A 19,152-nucleotide genomic window follows, 5' to 3' on the forward strand; every position below is an offset into this window, starting at 1 on the left:
GAAACTCACAACGACCTATTTCTCCTGCGTCTGGGTAATAAATCATCTGCTCTGTCTGCTCTGATTAGGACTGTTGAGGCCTCATGCTGTCTCAATGTAAAGCACTCAGAGCGTCGATGTGTTAGCCTACAAATCTCCTTCAAGCTTAGATGAACCCCAAACTAATTAAGATTCTCTGTTGGGTTTGCAAACAGATTTTACACGGATCTATTATCCCGCTGATGTCTACTTGTGAAACACGTCAGGATAAATACATTTCTCCACTGAAAGCCCCGGTGAGAATAGCAGGTTTTCGCTCAAAAAAAACAAAACACAGGCCCTCCGGTTCTAACACGTGTTCCTCCTGTCACTTTCTCGCCGCCGCGATATTGGAAATTATTCTGCAAAAGCGTACGTGCAGACCTGGTGGAGTTTGGGTGTCACTTCCCTGCAGCTGGGCGTCACATTCAAGCAGAAGTAAATTAGCTGTCACCGCCGCTCGGCTTGGGAGAGCTGCTGCTGCTGCGCCTGAGAGATTTTCATTGGGGGTTTTCTCGCTCGGCCCGGCCAGGCGAAAATGCAAGGCAACAAGTCATTACAGCAGCCGGGGAATGAAGATCTACAATTTAATTTGGATCAGATTACGGCCGTATGTAGCGAGTCACAGCACCTGAATCCTGCAGCGCTTCATCAGCTGCTGGTGACAGTGCTGCTGAAAGAGGCCCGATGGTTTGGTGCTTTGTTCGAGTCTCCAGCCGCAGACAGGTTCGCTCTCATTATCTGTGTGCAGCCGGACTCATTTACCAGCAGCGGCACAGCCCCGAGGGACGGATTGGCACAATCTTAAAAAAATGTCAAGGTGACACGAAGCTGCACTGTAAAGGCTCTCGCATATCAATCATCCAAATTCTTACAGAACGTTTTTGGAAATGACTGTAAATTATGATCAAGGCATCTATTTGTGATGTGTGACTTCAAAGTAAAGGCACAGAGACGTAAGAAACTGTAACATGAGTCTCGGTGTCACAATACAGGACTGAAAATCACTATTCTCCTGCAAAAACAAAACAAGAGGGACGTTAAAATGATTTTACTGCCCCCTGGTGGCCGAGGCGAGTATCACAGTTTGGTAGAAGGTACAGGGTTTCTTTATTATAGCACTGAGAGAGAGAGAACGAGAACAATACTGAGAGAAAGCATGGCACTACTACCACACAGGCACGATGGCGACGCCGTGTTCACATCACAATCTGGTGTCATTCACAGTACGATACAGCCACAGGAGGAGTCATAGCAACCACACGGCCACACTGTGAAGCTCAACGGTCAAAAAAAATTAATAAGAAAAAGAAAAAAACAACAAACGCACACCAGCATAAATATTCCAGTGAGTACCAGCATATACAATGTTCAACTATCTGAGTCTTAATATGATGACATTTGTAGTGTTTGAGGCAATAAATATGAACATAGGCACTAAAAACGACGAGCACACTCACTGATATGAGACACGGATACACAGAGGACCGTCTGATCTACACCTGCAGGTTACTACCTCATCTAATAACAGAATAATGCAATAATACCTTTACATTTTAATGTTATTCAAGTCTCATCTGTGGTTCAGACGACGCAGTTCCATACGTTTCCCTGCTGTGTCTATAAAAAGTCCATGTTTGCTTTCCATTCTGTGGGCAAACAGCTCTTATTGGTCCACTAAACCCAGGAAATGATTTATGCTCATCTTTAATGATCTCACTCTGTTGAGCTATAAAAAAAAGCAATAAAAGGGCGGCTGGACTCTTTAACGTTACAAACTGCTTGAAACTACTTTGCATTATAAAGACATCTTCAGACCTGCAGCCTGTTTGTGCTGTAGAAACTGTGATTGCTGTTATGGCCGCCTTATTGATGATGCATTGATTGGCTGTCTTGATTGTCTGTGTCCCATGAGCATTAAAACATGCTTCAGGCTGTGTGCTCTATACGCCGCTCTATGCTCTAGACTACACTGATGAATTTGCACGGTTGATGACCAAACTGTACAGTATTGAATTCAGATTTGTACACGCTGCCGTAGTGGGGGCAGCACCTGTCTCCCCGGCTCCTCAGCTATGAGGAGGAGTCATCCTCCACGGGGTGGAGGGCGTGCCTCCTCAGCAGCGTCTTCAGTATCTCCACCTCTCGCTCCGTCTCCCTCAGCTTCCTGCGTAGTGTCTCGTTGGCCCTCTGCAGCTTCTGGTTGTCCTGAGCGACACAAATGAGATTTTAGATTTAGCTGCGGTGTGTTCCAGTGTCGTGCAAAACTGAGCAGAGGGTGCAGAAACTCACCGATTCCAGAGTCTCGAAGGTGGGTTTGCTCTCCTCCTCCTCCTCCTCCTCTTCCCCCAGCTCTTTGGGCTTCTGTGCCATAGAGGCTCTGTTCTCCCACTTGGCGCAGTGCCGCTGCTTGCGCTGAGGCACCGGGCTGGGACACGGGGGGAGGCTGTGCGCCGCCGGGGCCAGGAGAGAAGGCGGATGGCGGCTAGACTCAGGCGAGTAGGGGCCCTCTGTCTGGGTGCCACTGTGGACCCTTTGAGGTCTGGAGAGGTACGGGACCGGGGAGTCTGGGCTCCAGTCTTTGCTCTCATCAGACGTGTACGGGAAAGGAACTTCCTCTGAACCTGCAAGCAGTGACAAATTACAGCCGAATATATAAGAAATCACAAAAAAGTACAACACAGTATTGAGACAATGCAACTCAGATGAACCACAGGACAGAAGAGCGAGTCAGAAAGTTATTCCTGCAGGTTCTCTTGTTAGGTCGTTCATATTCATATTATGCAAAATCGAAAGTTCTCCTCCTCTGAAATCAGTTCTATTCTCGAAAGAGGTGGGCACTTCAGTATTACTGTAAGTGAAACAGCTCAGAGTAACAGCTGGTGCCTGCACGGGGAAATCACCCAAACAGTAATACACACGCTGAGCAGTGTGTGTGTGTGTGTGTGTGTAGGGTGACAGACAGAGTAAATTAAATCATATGGCATACTCTATCCACATATGCACTTTAATATCTCTGCCACCAGATGGCCTTAGTGCACGAGTGGAACTGAGACTGAGATGAAAAATGTGTGTGTGTGTGTTGGTAATGAACTCCAGCACCCCCACCCACCCTCTGAGGTGCCCGTGGTAACAGGCGTGGTGACAGGCGTGGAGCTGGGCGTGGGGCTGTCCATGGCGTTGGTCACTTTGGCATTCTTCTTGCACTCAAACGCCACCTGGTCCTTACACAGCTTGTGGCAGTTCATCCCGCAGTCTGAGCAGAGAGCAAGAGAACACGTAAGAACAGGAGCGAAAACATCTCCTACCTCCAGCTGAACCAAACCTCTCCTGTCTTTGAACTCTCTCTCTCTCTCTTTCTCTCTCTCTCGCTGCTGCTGCAAATGCAACATCTCCAAACCCCCCTGTGCATGCTTTACTGCCAAGCAAACAAATAAGTGTGTGGAGCCTTCAGCGTGCCGGGGGAGGGGGAAGGCCGCGGCTGGCTCTGCACACTCTTTCCCTTCATGTTGTTGCAAGGCTCAGCGTGAGACTTGCAACACACAAAAACCACAAGGCACCTTCTTGTGATGGCTCCACTTCACCTGCGCCTCCTCGCACACAACAATGAGACACAGACAGACAGAAGGAGCCAGAGAAGAAGAAGAACTCACCTCTGCATCTGTAGCCCTGCTTGATGACGCCCCACAACTGCAAAGGACAAGAAAATACTTTGAATAATCTCTCCTTTCTGATTAAAGAGCGATTAGTTAAAGTGCGGTCACGTACAAATCCCGAGCAGTTGTCGCAGAAGGTGGGCTTCATGTAGGTGGTCTCCTGAAAGTTGTGAACAAATCCCAGACCCAGCTTGGAGCAGATGACACTGGCCCGCATGAAGTAGGCTGTGATCTCCTCCCTGCTGACCAGGCCTTCCCTATGACACACAAACACACACACACACACACACAATACACAGGTTTAGAAGGAGAAACAGGGCAGTAAACGCAACACAGCGCGTGCTAAACAACAACCTGATGATGGCGGCAAAATTATTGTGGTTCACTCGTAATCTGTTGTTAGATTTTGTCGCTTTGATTCAACGTTTCCAACTATTTTGTGTCTTTGTTGTCATGAACTCTCACACCCTGAGGCCCTCTTCATCGTGAGTCTCGCCCTCTCGCCCCCCCTCACTGTCCTTCACATCAACTCTGCTGTTCCATATTTGCTAATAGGCCGTGTAGGCTTCGGTCACATCCGCTCTTCATCTAAACTTAAACATTGGCGCCGCCTCTCTACAGGCGTGTAAATCCTCCGCTTGCATGAGAGATGAAGAGCAAATATTGGGTGGCAGATATATGGTTTCTTCTGCTGCTATTTTGTGTTTCCTGTTGCTACACCCGTCACTACAAATACCACTTTTACTTCCTTTCCACGACTGTCAGAGTGTGAGTGTGAGTGTGTGTGTGTGTGTGTGTGTGTGTGTGACCTGTCAGACAAGCCACAGCGCACAGGGACTCCGCCACTCACTTCTCTTTGTCCATAACACAGAAGGAAAAGGGAAAACTCGCAGCAATTTTCTCAAAGTCCTCTTGAGAAATGAAGCCGTTCTCGTCATGATCGTAGTTCTTAAACACTGACTGCCAGAGAGACAAAGAGACCAAAGAATCGTACGGAACAATAACTGTCAGAGCCGATTGTTGGAATGACAGCAGCTGAGAGGAATGAAAGGTTTCTGCGTTGCGTTTAAGTGTGTGAGCGCTTACATCCACCATCCGCTGCACGTGCTTGCTGATGGTGCGGGGATCAGGTTTGGGAGCCACGCCTGGCGCCCAGTCCACAACCACTGGAGGTCTAGAGGGGGTGGCTGGCTGAGGAGAAATCCAGACGTCTTTAAAAACACAGCGGATCAGGTGGACAAGTGTGTGTGCGTGTGTGTGTTTGAGTGTGTGTCAGCAGGTGTGTGTTGTCATGGATCATCACTCACAGGTGCTTTGCAGTTCTTGGGCTCCCTGGTGTAGGACAGTTCGTAGATCTCGTCCTCGGTGTAGTAAAGATCCAAAGACAGCTGAGGAAATGAAATGATTCACTGTAAATATGGAGGCAAAGCTACAAAAACGTACAAGCAGAAAACATTTGTCGAGTTTTAAGGCTCCAGTTGGCTTTGTACCGTCAACAGGTGGACCAGGTCCTTGTTGGCGTCCAGCCTGGGCGGGATCTGCTGCAGCTGGATCAGCTCGTTGATGTGTGTGTAGAGCACCTGGAGCTTCTGCACGTTCACCTTGTTGTCCTCCACAAAGTCCGACTTGGCCTCGTTGACGGTGATCAGGTCTTTGAGGTGGACCCCCAGGATGGGGATCTTAAAGCCCGAGCACCGGCTGTAAGCCTGCCGATAGTTGTCGTAGTTCCTGCAGGAGGACAGCAGGTCCGTCATCTCGTTCAGTACCTGAGGGAGTGAAAGGGCCGGGAGGGGAACCGGGGGTGAGTGAGCCGTTATTGCTCTGAGAGCTCTTGAAAGCTCTTTGCTAAGTGTTCCTTGGCGTCTTGTGCGTTACCTTGGTGACCTCGTTGGGCACATGCGAGCTGGTGTCCTTCATCCTGGAGATGGAGCTGTGACAAAGACCTCCCACCACCGCCATTAGTGTGTTGTAGTTGTGGATATGATGGAGACACTGATGGACACACAAAACACACACGCTCAGATAAACACGGGACAATCAAACGTGTCCCAGGTAGCGGCGTGTTATGTAACAACACAACGCCGCCGTTACATAACACACTTTCATTGTCGGCCCTTTCTCCTTCCTGACATCTCTCTCTCTCTCTCCCTCCTTCTCTCTCTCTCTCTCTCCTTCTCTCTCTTGCTCTCTCTCTCTTTTGGAGGAACTATCGCCTCTGTTTCACTTCTCTAATTCACAGTGGTGCATCATTGCGCAAATTTTGTTTGCACACTTCGCGGGCTTTGAGGTTGACAGCAGCAGCAGCAGCAGCAACAGCAACAGCAACAGCAGCAGCAGCAGCAGCAGCAGCAGCAGCAGCCGGTGCATTAGTGTACGAGTGCAAAAGGTCCCGCAGAGTTCAGGGCCGCCTCGTCGGTGCCTGAGCCCGACACGGCGGCCTCACGTCGAGCCCTCACCCCTGCCTGCCCGCTCCATTCTCCCCTCGTGTCCTCCACTTGCTGCCTCCATTAGCTTGCATTCAGTTAATATTTTGCTACTGGCGAGATCTTTTGATGCACTAAAAGCCTGTCACGGGGCTCTCGAAAAAATCATTACCAGCTCCCTGTGAATACGCATTACGCAACTGCCAATTATGTAGCATCTACAGTATAGTGTTGTTCATCTCACAGAGCCCAGTGTGACAATAGACTGTCATTAGTTAGATAAGGTGTGGGAACAATGGCGCACACAGAAGGCAGAAGCGAGCAAATGTGTTTGAACGGCGGTCTGAGCGAGCGAGCGAGGGAGGGAGCGAGGGGGGGCGGGGGGATCAGGAAGTGAAAGCGTTTTAAAAGCAGTAGTGAGGAGTCTGGGCGGAGCGTCCGTCTACCTGAGCCACGTGGATGAACTTGGTGAACACCTCGGCCCTCAGCTGAGCCGTGGGCCTGCTCAGCACCATCAGCTGCACCCACTGGGAGACGCCGTTGCACAGGGCGATGGAGCGCTCCATCACGGGGATGTCCTTAATGCAGCAGCTGCGGATGTAGTTCTGGTAGTCCACGAACTGGCAGTGAGAGGAGGAGGAGAAGGTCAACAGGAGATGAAGGAAAGTGTGAAGGTGGAGTAGCTTCATTTTCAAAGGAACTTGATTATTCTGACGCGCGTGTGTGTGTGTGTGTGTGTGTGTGTGTGTGTGTGTGTGTGTGTGTGTGTGTGTGTGTGTGTGTGTGTGTGTGTGTGTGTGTGTGTGTGTGTGTGTGTGTGTGTGTGTGTGTGTGTGTGTGTGTGTGTGTGTGTGTGTGTGTGTGTGTGTGTGTGTGTGCGCGCGCGCGCGCGCACGTGTGTGTGTGTACTCACTGATATCCTGCAGAAAGACTTGAACTCCAAGTAGGTGAGATGTTCGGCCAACTCGATGGGCTCCAGGTGGTCAAACAGCAGAGAGACTTTCCTCTTTTTGCTACAGTTAGCTTTGATCCTCTGGCTGGCCTTCCACGACCAGTCACGCTCGCAGCTAAGAAACAAAACACCCATAAAGCCTAACGATCAATAACAATCTCACTTTAAGAGCCACAGAGCCTCGTCAGTCAGGACTGTAATGGTTAATTGTTCCCTGGTGCAGCGTCTCGGTCGTGACTGATTTCGGAATCTTTCCATGAGCGAACAAAACAAATGTGAGAGTGGCGTAAGCCTCGTGTCTCAGCCGCCAGCTGGCCACAGAATAACACTTACATCCACTTGGTCTCTAGGAGAGAGGAGAGACGCTCCTGGCCCTGCTCTCGGATCAGATCCCTGAACTGCTCCAGACTGTCCGACAGGCTGTGGTGCAAACGGAACATCATCCAGAACTCCTGGATCCAGTACCTGCAGGGAGACACAGAGGCGGGTCAATGAGGAGAACCTTTGACATCACAATCTGTGTGTGTGTGTGTGTGTGTGTGTGTGAGCTGAGGCACTGACCTGATGAGGTAGCAGACCCTCTGACACTCTACAGGCTCCTCATTTTCCAGAGCTGTTTGGAATGTGAGCGCTTCAGTTAAGGAGACAAGTGGTCACAGGTCCTCAGGTATAAAAGACAACACACCTGCGGATGTCTGACATCATCCGTGTATTTAACCCTTTAAGCCCTGAACAGTTGGTTGGCCGTCAGCTTCTTCCATGTAAACAACTTGTCATTAAACACAACTAAATCAACTAAAAGGCAAACAGGAGTGACATTTGGCCATGTGGGAGGAGGCGATCGCATGAAGCTAAACTCTGATGAGCATCACAGAATGAATCACTCTGGCATTCAGAAGTAACGGAAGAATAAAAATGGACAAAAACGACACAATCACCGTTTCATGTGACAGAGGAACGAGCGCCTGACAGATAAACCTGTTTTAATCTCTTACTGTCGGCCCGCCAGCTCGTTTGTTTGGGTCGGTCCGGCCTCCCTTATCCCCACGGTGACCACAGCTCGCTGCACACAGAACACGTCTGTATTGTGTGAAGCAGCTTTTCAACAATAGCCTGACACGCCGGCCCTCAATCGCCCTCAATCAGCTTGAAGTGAGGCGCATAAAAAGGCTAATTGCGTCATGGGAGCAGAAGAACGACCCACGCAATCCTGAGGCCAGACGGTGCTGAGGGCTGCTAATGGCCCCGGCTTCTGTCCCTTGATCCTCACGCGCACCTTTCAATGCGTTTGATGCGTCCTTTCGGGTCTTCGGCTCAGAGCGAGGGCGTTAAAAATAGCCGGGGTGGGGGGGGCGTTGACGTGGGTTTGTGCGAGCAGGGGCCTCTTTAGGCGGTGGAGGGGTCTGTGTGTTATATATAGCTGAAGAGGACTCGTATGTGAAAGCGGCAGAAGTAATTAACACCTGGAGCCCAGAGGCTCCTTACCAGGCCGGCGAGCTCCTCTGAGAGGCTTCATGACGCCACTGCTGCTTCCTGAATGGAAGCCTGGATTACTGAGGTCACAAAAACACGCTTTTCCTTACAGATGAAGTGCAGCGACGATGGAGGAGACGCAATCAAACGTTTTAGAGGCACGACCTAATGCAGGACGGCTGCAGGCTGATTGTCACAATGGAGCCGAGTGACTGACAGCAGGCAGTAAACACACGCTGCCTCTCGCCTATTAGGCTTTACACAGACGGATACAGGCAGCTACAGCGTACGGCCAGTACTGTACCAGCTTGATTGCCTGTTGCTCTTGACAACCAAAGGGAAGCAGCACACAGCAGAGGTGCAGATAGATCTGATCCCGCGTTCTGTTTGGGCCAAACCCTGTGAGTCATCGGGCCGCGCTGCCGTGTCGGCTGGCTGCGTGGACTCTGTGTGTGTGTGTGTGTGTGTGTGTGTGTGTGTGTGTGTGTGTGTGTGTGTGTGTGTGTGTGTGTGTGTGTGTGTGTGTGTGTGTGTGTATGTGTCTGTGTTGGAGGATATAGAGCGCTGAGTTTGTCCAGGAGATCGCTGGAGGACATGAGCAGACGGTGCATGGTCAAGGTGATGTTCAACACGTGGCTGCTCCCACACAAGCGGCCGCTGGAGTCTGAAAGAGAAGAACACACACACACTCACTGTACCTCTGCTGTCTGTGAGGCGGCTTCAGCCTGTGAAAGGATGACGAGATGAGTCATCACAAGAGTCACCTTGATTTAGAATGAATACTTTCTGCTGATATTTGGCCTTAATTAGAAACTAGTTTGTGTTTAATTATTGTCTGAATGTCTGACAATAGGAGGATAAAATAAGTGAGGTGAGAGCGGTGAAGAAAGATAACAGGCTGAGTTTGCTGTGTGTCTGTGTATACAATACACTCCCTCATATCACACACAGACCTCTTTGTGAAGGTGTCTGCCTTTTCCTGAGGGTGAGGGGTGTGTGAGTGTGTGTGTGTGTGTGTGTGTGTGTCAGTGGGTTGCATGTTTCACATATCTCACTTCCTCTTTGTGACCAGACCACCTTTCCTGTCTCGGTCGTCTGTCTCTACGCTAACGTCTGACATCATGGGTTCCCCCCGGCCTGCCGGGCTGAGAGAAGTTCCTGTCAGCTGAGCCTGAGGCCTGAGAGTCTTTACGTGGTAAAAACGGCCGTGTGCGAGAAATTGCAAACCCAAAATTTGACCCACTGTGGTGGAAAAGGCTGCAATGGAACGCTGGATCACTTCCCTACATGTAGTCAATCGGTGGCTGGCTGAAAGAGGAAGTGCATTAGGTTGAGGCTTGGGCCATTCTGACTCTATGCTGGTTACAACACCGACACAGCACTGATCCCAGTGTTGGAAGCCTTTAAGAGCAACATCAGTGACTCATATCTGGCTCTGAGTCTCGACACCATCAAGGACATTAAAGGCGTCTGTGTGGCCCTGTTTTTAAAACCCAATCACCTTGGAAATACCTCCGACGCCATGGCAACGTGTTTTCTAATCTTCTGTTATCTATAAGGCGACGGGCCACTCGGGCAGCTCACTAATCCAGCCCTCATATCCTGCAACGGGGTGTGTTTCTGTTTGTGATACACACACACACACACACACACACACACACACACACACACACACACACACACACACACACACACACACACACACACACACACACACACACACACACACACACACACACACACACACACACACACACACGCGCAGCCTAATGACCTCACCAGTCAAGACAAGTGTTTTTACTTCCATGACGCAATGTGAAACAAAAGAAAATACAGAGTTGACTCATTCGCGTTTTAAGTAGGGAAGAAGAAGAAGAATAACAATGGACGGGTGAAGGAAACACACTGATGGTCTCGTTCAGCTCCTCTATTATTCATCTACGCTCACATTTTACTCCACATGTCAGGGAAACATCAGGAGTGAATCCAGCCAACGACTCCTTTGACTGACGCACAACAGGAAGCCTCCACTCTCCATCAGGTGAAATATTGCTCCATCCGTTTTCACAACTTTCCAACCGCTAACCCTCCCCGTGTCGGGTTAATTACAGAGGAAATCCCCTCTGGACCGCTGTCTGTCGCAGGGCTGGAAAATGAGGAAAGCTGCTGCAGGCTCGGCGGGAACGACAAACATAGCCGAAGGTGCTGCCGCTAAGGTTATCGCAGGCGTTTATCAGCCGCTTGCAAACCTGCGCGCCTCCTTTTCCTTGTTTTGACAGATGCTATCAGAATGGATGAGGCCTTTGTTTTAAAGGATTCCGAGTCAGATGGAGGCCGGTGATTACCTCGCTGTAGTCTAAACACAATTCTCCACCGATAATCAGGACTGGCTCTGCGTTTACCGACACTTTGGCATCGTAGTAATGTCCTGAATTTTCCATGGAGCGCTCTACAGTGCGGTCTGGAGAGAGGGAGAGCGATGATGTCAACCGCTATTGATCCGCACCTCACGGCTCTCTACATTTCAAACGCAGGCCGGCATCTGAGGACGGCTGTTCTGGGGGGGGGTTTGACCTTTCCGGCTCTGTCAGGCTTGAAGCTGCCAGTCGGAGATCCTTCAAATAGCTCTTACGTGCGGCGTCACATTTGAAAAGGTGGCAGGACTCGCAAACCTCAGGGGTTCGCCTGTGATGTGGGCCGGGGAGGAGCGGGGCTGCGTGGAGGAAGACCCCGGTGGAAATGTACTGAGCTGCGGCTGCTGCAGGAGAGATACCATCTGGAGTGCGTTCATACGTATCTCATCAGGCTTTGCATGGTGACGGAAAGCTGCAGAGTCTACATGCAGGGTTCCTCTGCGCCTCACACACACACACGTTGGCTCATCCTGTTTCTGTAATACTGATGTGATCATGATTACTGGTGAATCTCAAATCAGCAGCAGGCTGTTATTATTATCCCCCCTCTACCTCAGCACAGATACATGTAGTTATGGGATGCCGTTTTATGTTCAGCCCATTGTAACACCTCTTCATTGCTCTCACTCCATTTATGTATCCAGGCAACGGCAATTTGAAAGCTTCTCTCTTCACAGGCACAATCACCATAACTCTGAGAGCACTCCAGACAACTTGATGAAGCCCATGATCTTCACTTTTATGATCCAACTGAAGCCGGCCAATCAGTGTGGTCCTTTTTCTATTTAATACGGCTAAATTAGAACATGCTGCAGGCAGTGAGATAGAACAGAGACGTCACTGAATCTGAATCAGGAGACAAAATGGAATATCTGTCTGTACAAACACCAGCAACTCAGCATCAGAGATCACTTTGACCCCATAGTTAACACAATGCAAACATGGAGAAGTGGAAAATGTATTTTAAGTTGGAAATGTAAGAGCAGACAAACGAATACATTTGAATCTGTGCTCATCAGTTGTGCAAATCAGTTTACTTTCCAATGCCCTGCAGCTCCCTGCGTGTGATCACAGAGGCCTGTGCAGACAAGTCAGAGATTGGAAGATTCCATGAGAACACAACTAAAATCAGGGACTACCAAAGAAGTGTGCGTATGTGTGTGTATGTGTGTGTGAGCTCAGACAAGAAAGTAGTTTGACGTAACTTCCAAAGTACGGCACAAATAAAGCAGAAGAGCACCCGTCTGTCTCCTGCTGTGACACCCAGAGAAGTGCAAAGATGTCATAACTCTGTAGCTCACACGTCAGATCAAGGTGCCTGTGTTTCAACATGTTCAAGCTTCTACAGGAGCACGAATGCGGGTCAGCGTTGACTTACCGAAGGACTGCAGGCAGGCCTGGATCAGCTCCTCCCAGCTGGCCCCTTTGCTGAGGCGTCCCAGGGACATTACGGCCTTACCCGGGGCGCTTTGGGCCGGGCTGGGTCTGTGGAACCTTGGAGGGCGGCCTGGAGGAGAGACTCTGGACCTGGGGCCGCATCCAGGAGTCACTTTCCTTTAGACAAGAGAGGGAGAGGAGGAGGAGGAGGACTGTGTTAACAAAATACACACAATATTCCCATCACACCGCAGATTTTTATTACTAATTCGTCTGTTTTTATTACAGCTATTGTGTGAACGCATGAAGGAGGCGAAAACAACCACCTGGCACTTTGCTATTCATTGTTCTCGTTTCCTTCCTCTAAACGGGGAAATACCAGTTGATTGCGGATATCCAGAGCCAGACCGAGCCGCTGAGTGACCAGTAAACAAGATGGAGGTTGTTCCGAGAATGCGCGACTGTATCAGCAGCCAGAGTGTGACAACAGAGTGATCCGCATGAGGGGAAACGCAGCGCGAAGCGCGTCTCGCCCCCAAAGTTTGCTCTCCCGGAGACCCGTCTGTGCGTAAACACCGCCGCTCTCCGCTTTACGCGCCGCCCGCCGAGACACACCGAGCGCCGCCGAGCTCGACTAATCATCAGCCTTCATGACATTCACACCCAAGTTGTTGAACAAGTTTGGATAATGTGACTTACGCGTCGTCTTTCCCCTTTTCCTCCGGCGTTACGCTCTCGTTATGGACGTTCTTGTCCTTCGCCTGGCACCCCATGGCGAGGTACTGAGCCACCAGCGGCTGCACTAAGCTGTCCATCTGTGTCCTCCTCGATGGGAGCATCTCATGTTTGTGGCCGCTCCTCCTGCATTCTGACTGTGACTCCTCTGTAGGGATGAATGACACACACTGGAGATTCACGCAGCGTGGATCCGAGTGGGCGGCGGCAACGTTGCTGCTGCTGCCGCTGCCGCTGCTGTCGCACACAGACTGCGTGTGTTACGCGTTTCATAAGTAGTGATCTCACTGTGGCAGGGATTGATTGTGTGCGATTATATGGAAAGGGAAGTACTTCAGTGCTGGAGGAAGGTACATATAGGATTGCATATATACTCAAAGGAAAAGCAGAAGTTAGAAGTATTTGCAGTAATATTAAACATCAAAAGTACTCAGTCAAGAGGATGAGTTATGTTTAACAGTCTGGTGAAAACATTGTGATATTGTTTAAGGGGGGTTTCTTGCTTATAGGCTGGTTAAGAAAGATGAAATGAAGTAAAGGAGAGAAAATAGAAATAAGGAGCTAAATAAGGAGGGACGGGTTGTTAGAAATATGCAAGAATGGAGAGACAGAATGTCAGAAAGAGACAGATGGACGTGTGCCCTCTGTGCTCTGATGGCGAGGTCGTGCTGGTGGATCCCTGGGAGCCTCAGGGGCTCTCTGGGTGATTCAGTGAAAAGCAGCAGCGTTGCTTTCCTGTCATTCCTCCTCTCGTTTAAAGTCTAAATGCTGTATTCTTAGATTTTGGTGTTTTGGAAACTTCTTTGACATGTGGAGGTTTCAGAAACTCTCTGAGATAATATTCCCCCCCGCCCCCCCTTCTCTCAATCTGCAGCATGTATGTGTTATGTGTGTGTGGGACAGGAAAAGGGTGGTTCTTCCTCTGAAGCTCACAGTTGTTGGAGTTTCCATTAAAGCTTCTACAGGAGACACAGTTACGGCACCACAGGGGGTCCAGAGAGGATGTTTCTGTAATTCATCCACTGTTAAGACAACACAGACATTATAAAGTGTTTCTGGTGAGATGTGCATGTTGTTTACATTGAATATGGTTTGAGGGTTAGACCCTGAAGACCAAGAAGTTCAATGTTTCAAATCAATTATTTTGGGTTTTTTTAATTCTGATACCATCCAAATCTGTTGTCAACTTCTAAACACATTCTTCTGTCTTGTATAAAGAGCTTAACATAATTTTAAAGATTATTTGTACTGTCTCCAAAGCATCTTCTTGTTACGTTCAAGAAACTTTAGCTAATAAAGGAGTGTTGTTCAATCAGTCATTCATGATCAAGTGAATCTCAACTGAAGCGACACACACGACACAACAGACTCCAAGTTGACAAAAAGGAAATCACTTCAAAGGTTTCCACCACCAGATTGAAGTCATGAGAGCTTGTGTTTTAGCAGCTGCCCATAACTGATAAGATATCCTGCAACTTGTCTGTGTTGTTGTGGTTATCAGGCCTTCCAGAGGAGAAGCCTGCCCCCATGTGGCGACACAGAGGATGGCACATCTACAGGATCCATGAATTCATCTTTTGTCTATGCTGAGCTCAATCCTGCTGACATAAGGTCAAAATGACAACATAATGTTGACATTTTCACAGAGTGAATCAGTGTTATATGACGCCTGGTGCTTTCCTCTGCCTCCAGACCTTAAACCAACAATTCCAGTTTGACCAACCTGATTTGCAAACACAACACTGATAAGACAAAGAGACTTTTGGACATGTGTGTGTGTGTGTGTGTGTGTGTGTGTGTGTGTGTGTGTGTGTGTGTGTGTGTGTGTGTGTGTGTCTGTATTTCTAAAGTATGGACTATGTAGAAGTGCTGAAGAAACCCTTACTATAAATGTACTCCTCTAAAAAATACAGCACATACAGTCATCTGATACCAGCTTTCCAGAGTGTGCCCAAACATTGCTTGATCAATATGTCACTGACTCTTCAATCTGCGACAGAAATGGGTGACAGACAATCAAAGGTCTTATCTTGATGCAGTGTCTTGTTATCAGCTGTAAAACAAGGACACACATCAATGACCATGAAGTGAATGACTATTACAACGATTCATGCTGTTGTGTCCCCCTAGTGGATATATTGTGTTATGACATCAGAACAAAAAGGCAGCACTTACATCCTGAGATGGTGCAGCCTTTTTATTTTATTTTTTTTATCTTCTATAGAGAATAATCCATACAAGAGGGCGCCATGGAGCTGATCTTTCTGTCTTATCATGTATTAGTATCTGTTTAGGTGAATGGTGCGAGAATGGGGCCCCATTTTTGTATCTGCATAATCTATCTGTTCCTTCAGAAAAATCGCCAACTAATACAAAGTACACAACGCAGAAAACACTTTGTTTGGTTTGTTACAGGATGCGAGTCTGATTTAAGATTTAGGTGTGTGGCAGTGGAATTAACGAGGAGCACCTGAAGGCAGCATGTAATTCAGTGGCACGTTGTCTATATCGTTAGCATAAGTTAGCTGTAAATAACTAGTTGTAGCCTGGTTAGCCAGTGGTTAATTCGTCAATTCTACGGCTATTAAACGCATGTGTGCGGCCAATTAGTTACACTGACTGAACAACTACTTGCAGAGTGAAAAGTTAAAATGGGCAACCTCGAATTCATGGATATCCTGAAGGGAAAACGCGTCAAACTGACCCTGAAGTCTTCATCGTTCTGTGGCGTCCTCCAGCACGTAAACCCCAACAAAACTGTGGTTTTAGCAGACGGTTTGAGAAACATTCATTCTAAACTACTTTAATTGGTCGTTGTAGGTGAATAAAAGTTTTGACTACTTTGTTAAATCTGTCAGTGGTTCTCAAACGGTGGCACGTGCACCACTGGTGGTACCGGAAGTGCATCCATGTTGTATATAATATTTAGTGATAAAACATGATTTTTTTTCGAAATTTCGGTTGCTTTGTCAATTATTATTCACAATTAATTATGTATTAATTTATTCAATTTGGTTTGTTTAGGGCCGATGAAGTATTTAGCTTTATTCCTACAGCTTATTTGACTTCCTGTTGTGTTGCAGTGGTCAATGGCAGTGATGGCAGTAGAATCCCCGGGTCCAAGCTCTTCTTTGGTCGAGAGATCTTGAACGGTGAGTCATCCTCACGTTGTAGCGACGCTCTATGAAGTTATCAATAAATCCTCCTCGTAAAAGTTTTGGTATGGTAAGTAATCGCTTGTCCAACTTAAATTACAGTGGAATTTATTGGTGAAGCAACGGCTGACAGCGGGTAAGTAATTAACAATCAGCGTGCGAGTATTGGATCTTATTTGCTCATAAACTACAGGATTCAATCTGTTCCACAGACAGATTCACGAGGACAAACCTGAAGACCACTTAACCGAGGAAGAGTTTTGGCCAAACAGAAATGTAATCACATCGGGTAAGTTTCATAAAAACGATGTTTCCAGAGTTTTCTTCCCTAAAGTTCACCTAACACACATATTCTACCAGTCACTCATCAGTCTTTCTTTGTAGATGATGAAGATAAGGAGCACATCAGCTACGTGGTCATCGATGATTATCTGACGACCTTCACACCAGCAGTGAGTCGATCTTTAGCTCCTTCTTCTTCACAGATTGTTGTTTCTTTAGAGAGCTGTTTCTAAACTGTAAAAACACTGAAACTGTCCTTTAGGTGATACACATCAAGAAGCACCGCGTGATTTCCATAGGAGCTGATGGAGTCGAGGTTTTCCAGCACGGGAGACTCTGCTGGCTGCAGGTGAGATGGAGGAGCTTATATGCAAGTGTATCAGCTCTTGTTTGTTCTCTCTGGGCTGTGACATGGATCCGAGTCACTTCACCTCCTAGAATGTGAACCTAACTGATCTTCATTCTCGCAGATTGCCACTAAAATCAAAGTGTATCTATTTGACATCCTGGCACTTGGATCCCGGGCCTTTAAGAACGGCCTCTCTATGATCCTGGAAGATCAACACATTCTGAAGGTGAGCGACGTCAACAATGAGAGGAGAAAGTCACTTCAGTCAGAGCGATCATTGTTACCATTCGAACATCCATTAATAATGTGGCCTTGTTCCCCCCACACACACATACACACACACACACAGGTGATTCATGACTGCAGAGCCGTCTCAGGATGTTTGATTGCTCAATTTGGAGTAAAGCTTGCCAACGTCTTTGACACACAGGTAACAAACACACCCCAATCTGCGATCAAACACTTTCAGTAATTAACCACAAATGGCTCTGGTGTTTCCCTGGGTGCTCATTCTTCCTCTGTCTTCTTCATTAAGGTGGCAGATGTCATGTGCTTCCACTCAGAGTCGGGTGGTTTCCTCCCTGACAGAGTGTGTTCTCTGCAGGAGGTGCTGAGCCTCCATCTGAAGGTGCCCCCCTCCCGACTCCTCTCTCTTCAGATGAAGTCACAGCTCAGCGAGGTGCAGGGCCTCTTCTCTTCTCCTCATCACAGAGCTCACGTTTGCACACATTCTGCACGAGGCTGTAATCGTATCCGTGCTGTGTTTCAGGAGGAAAGGAAGATGTGGTCCAAGCGTCCGTGTCCTGTGCCGCTGCTGAAGGTGATGGCCCTGTCCGTCATCCACCTGCAGCCTCTCAGACTGCTGCTGATGGACGCACTCATGAGCGACTACATGGCTTTGGTGGACTCCTACCTCAGCAGCAGCCACTACAAACCTGATGAGCTGCAGCATGTAAACATGGTGGGTAAGGCACGAGGGAGGAGGCTTTGCTTTTCTGCTTAAAGCTTTATCGCCTATCATGATGTTAGAAGATTTTGGTCAGTTATCTACATCCGTAATCAACATCTGTTCACTGGTTGTGGATTTTGTGTAAGTGCCCAAAAATGTCAGATCCATCCACATCCGACCCCTCTTTCCTGTGATCACACACAGTAGTGCAGATGTTCTAATGTTGCTTGTCAGGGCTCGGTGCTGGACCTGCCCCAGGAGCTGAGGGAGCTGGAGCGCACGGTTCAGGAGCGCCGGGTGTTGGCCCTGAAGCAGTACCCGGTGACAGAGGGAGGCCTGCTGGATCGCTCCAAACCCCGAGCTCAGCCCTCCACCCAGACCACCACCAGACACTCCCTTCAACCTGCAGGCCAGCAATCTCCTCCATCAGCAAAAGTGGACCTTCTCCCTCCCCGACCACCCACAGGGCCCCCACTTGTCTCCAGCGTTTCCTCTTCCCTCCCCCTGGATCTGCCTCCCCCCCTTGTCCCGGCGGCTCAAGCACCATTGACGGCCGCCGCGTCAGGCTTCAGGAAGCAAGCGTCTCTCAGCGGTCTCCAGTCTGCAGCCGCAGGACGAGGACTCGCTCGGATAGCGGCGGACACAATGGGTCGGGGGAGAGGCCTCGGGAAAGACCGACAGTCATCCTTCCCGGCTTTCCCCTCTATAGGAAGAGGCTTCTTACTCCAGATGCCTCCAGCTCGGGCCCCTGGAGACGTGAACGCTCCTGAGAGGACGAAGAGGTCTGGGTCCTAAGAAACAAAATCTCCTGCCTGAGCCTCATGTTGACGCCCTGTCTGCTCTTTTCATCTTCATTCATGTCACTTTCAGCTCCTTCAGTCATGTAGAGCCTGTTGTGTTGTGGCCTCTACAAGTTTCTTCTTCAGAGTCTTGTACTTCCCTTCATGCCCAGCAGATGGCAGTAAATATTCTGTTTTGTGCAGAGGTTGTGTTTGAGGCCAGGTGTTTGCAGGGAAATGATTTGAAGTTACTGTTTCTGTTTCTCTTTTGATGGAAAGCTTACGTGAATACATTTGTGTTGTTGTCGTGACGACAGGAAGGCCGTTGTTGCGTTATTGTCTCACAAGTACACAAATCCTTCTCTACTGAATCCCACTCACTCTTATTCTGAGTGACATTTCATTCTTCTCTCTACAGTGTAAAGTTGTCACTGAGTTTCTGTTCATGGACAATAAAGAATAATTGTCATGATTCTTCTTCTATAACAGAAATTGTATTCTGTTCTCTGCTTGGCCTTGTGCGCCTCAAAGCTGTTGGAACACAAGCTGCAGTCAGAACCGGCGCCTCGTGCCCTCTGAGCCAGAATTTG

The 19,152-nt window shown here is 48.6% G+C and overlaps 2 protein-coding genes across 2 annotated transcripts; one reads left to right on the forward strand and one right to left on the reverse strand.

Annotated features, from left to right (window-relative positions):
• Positions 1 to 1,761: 1,761 nt before the first annotated feature.
• On the reverse strand, positions 1,762 to 13,883 carry LOC143009621 (RAS guanyl-releasing protein 1-like). The gene is made up of 17 exons (XM_076161670.1): positions 13,013 to 13,883; positions 12,315 to 12,490; positions 9,079 to 9,186; positions 7,611 to 7,671; positions 7,383 to 7,514; positions 7,011 to 7,164; positions 6,544 to 6,717; positions 5,550 to 5,666; positions 5,165 to 5,440; positions 4,982 to 5,062; positions 4,761 to 4,865; positions 4,525 to 4,634; positions 3,787 to 3,931; positions 3,672 to 3,708; positions 3,131 to 3,274; positions 2,311 to 2,642; positions 1,762 to 2,226 (listed from the first exon to the last, which is right to left on the reverse strand). The coding sequence occupies exons 1-17, from the start codon at positions 13,150 to 13,152 to the stop codon at positions 2,092 to 2,094; spliced, it is 2,427 nt and encodes an 808-aa protein (XP_076017785.1). The 5' UTR covers positions 13,153 to 13,883; the 3' UTR covers positions 1,762 to 2,091.
• A 1,834-nt stretch (positions 13,884 to 15,717) lies between these two features.
• exd1 (exonuclease 3'-5' domain containing 1) lies at positions 15,718 to 18,933 on the forward strand. Its single transcript, XM_076161539.1, has 11 exons — positions 15,718 to 15,823; positions 16,132 to 16,200; positions 16,306 to 16,339; positions 16,416 to 16,492; positions 16,588 to 16,655; positions 16,748 to 16,834; positions 16,956 to 17,060; positions 17,184 to 17,264; positions 17,370 to 17,513; positions 17,604 to 17,795; positions 18,018 to 18,933. The coding sequence occupies exons 1-11, from the start codon at positions 15,718 to 15,720 to the stop codon at positions 18,576 to 18,578; spliced, it is 1,524 nt and encodes a 507-aa protein (XP_076017654.1). The 3' UTR covers positions 18,579 to 18,933.
• The last annotated feature ends 219 nt before the right edge of the window (positions 18,934 to 19,152 follow it).

This window comes from Genypterus blacodes, unplaced genomic scaffold (assembly GCF_046128005.1).
Source record: "Genypterus blacodes isolate CSIRO-AG114 ecotype Tasmania unplaced genomic scaffold, CSIRO-AGI_Gbla_v1 ptg000112l_1, whole genome shotgun sequence".
NCBI classification, from domain to species: domain Eukaryota; kingdom Metazoa; phylum Chordata; class Actinopteri; order Ophidiiformes; family Ophidiidae; genus Genypterus; species Genypterus blacodes.

Bases quoted from the DNA above. Each gene is read 5' to 3' on its own strand.
- LOC143009621 (XM_076161670.1), bottom strand. From the start codon at position 13,152: ATGCTCCCATCGAGGAGGACACAGATGGACAGCTTAGTGCAGCCGCTG. The intron at 9,187-12,314 runs GTAAGTCAACGC...CTTCTCTTTCAG, and splicing joins GGCCTGCCTGCAGTCCTTCG to ACTCCAGCGGCCGCTTGTGT. The intron at 5,441-5,549 runs GTAACGCACAAG...TCACTCCCTCAG, and splicing joins TGCCCAACGAGGTCACCAAG to GTACTGAACGAGATGACGGA.
- exd1 (XM_076161539.1), top strand. From the start codon at position 15,718: ATGGATATCCTGAAGGGAAAACGCGTCAAACTGACCCTGAAGTCTTCA. The intron at 17,265-17,369 runs GTAACAAACACA...TTCTTCATTAAG, and splicing joins CCAACGTCTTTGACACACAG to GTGGCAGATGTCATGTGCTT. The intron at 17,514-17,603 runs GTGCAGGGCCTC...GCTGTGTTTCAG, and splicing joins TGAAGTCACAGCTCAGCGAG to GAGGAAAGGAAGATGTGGTC.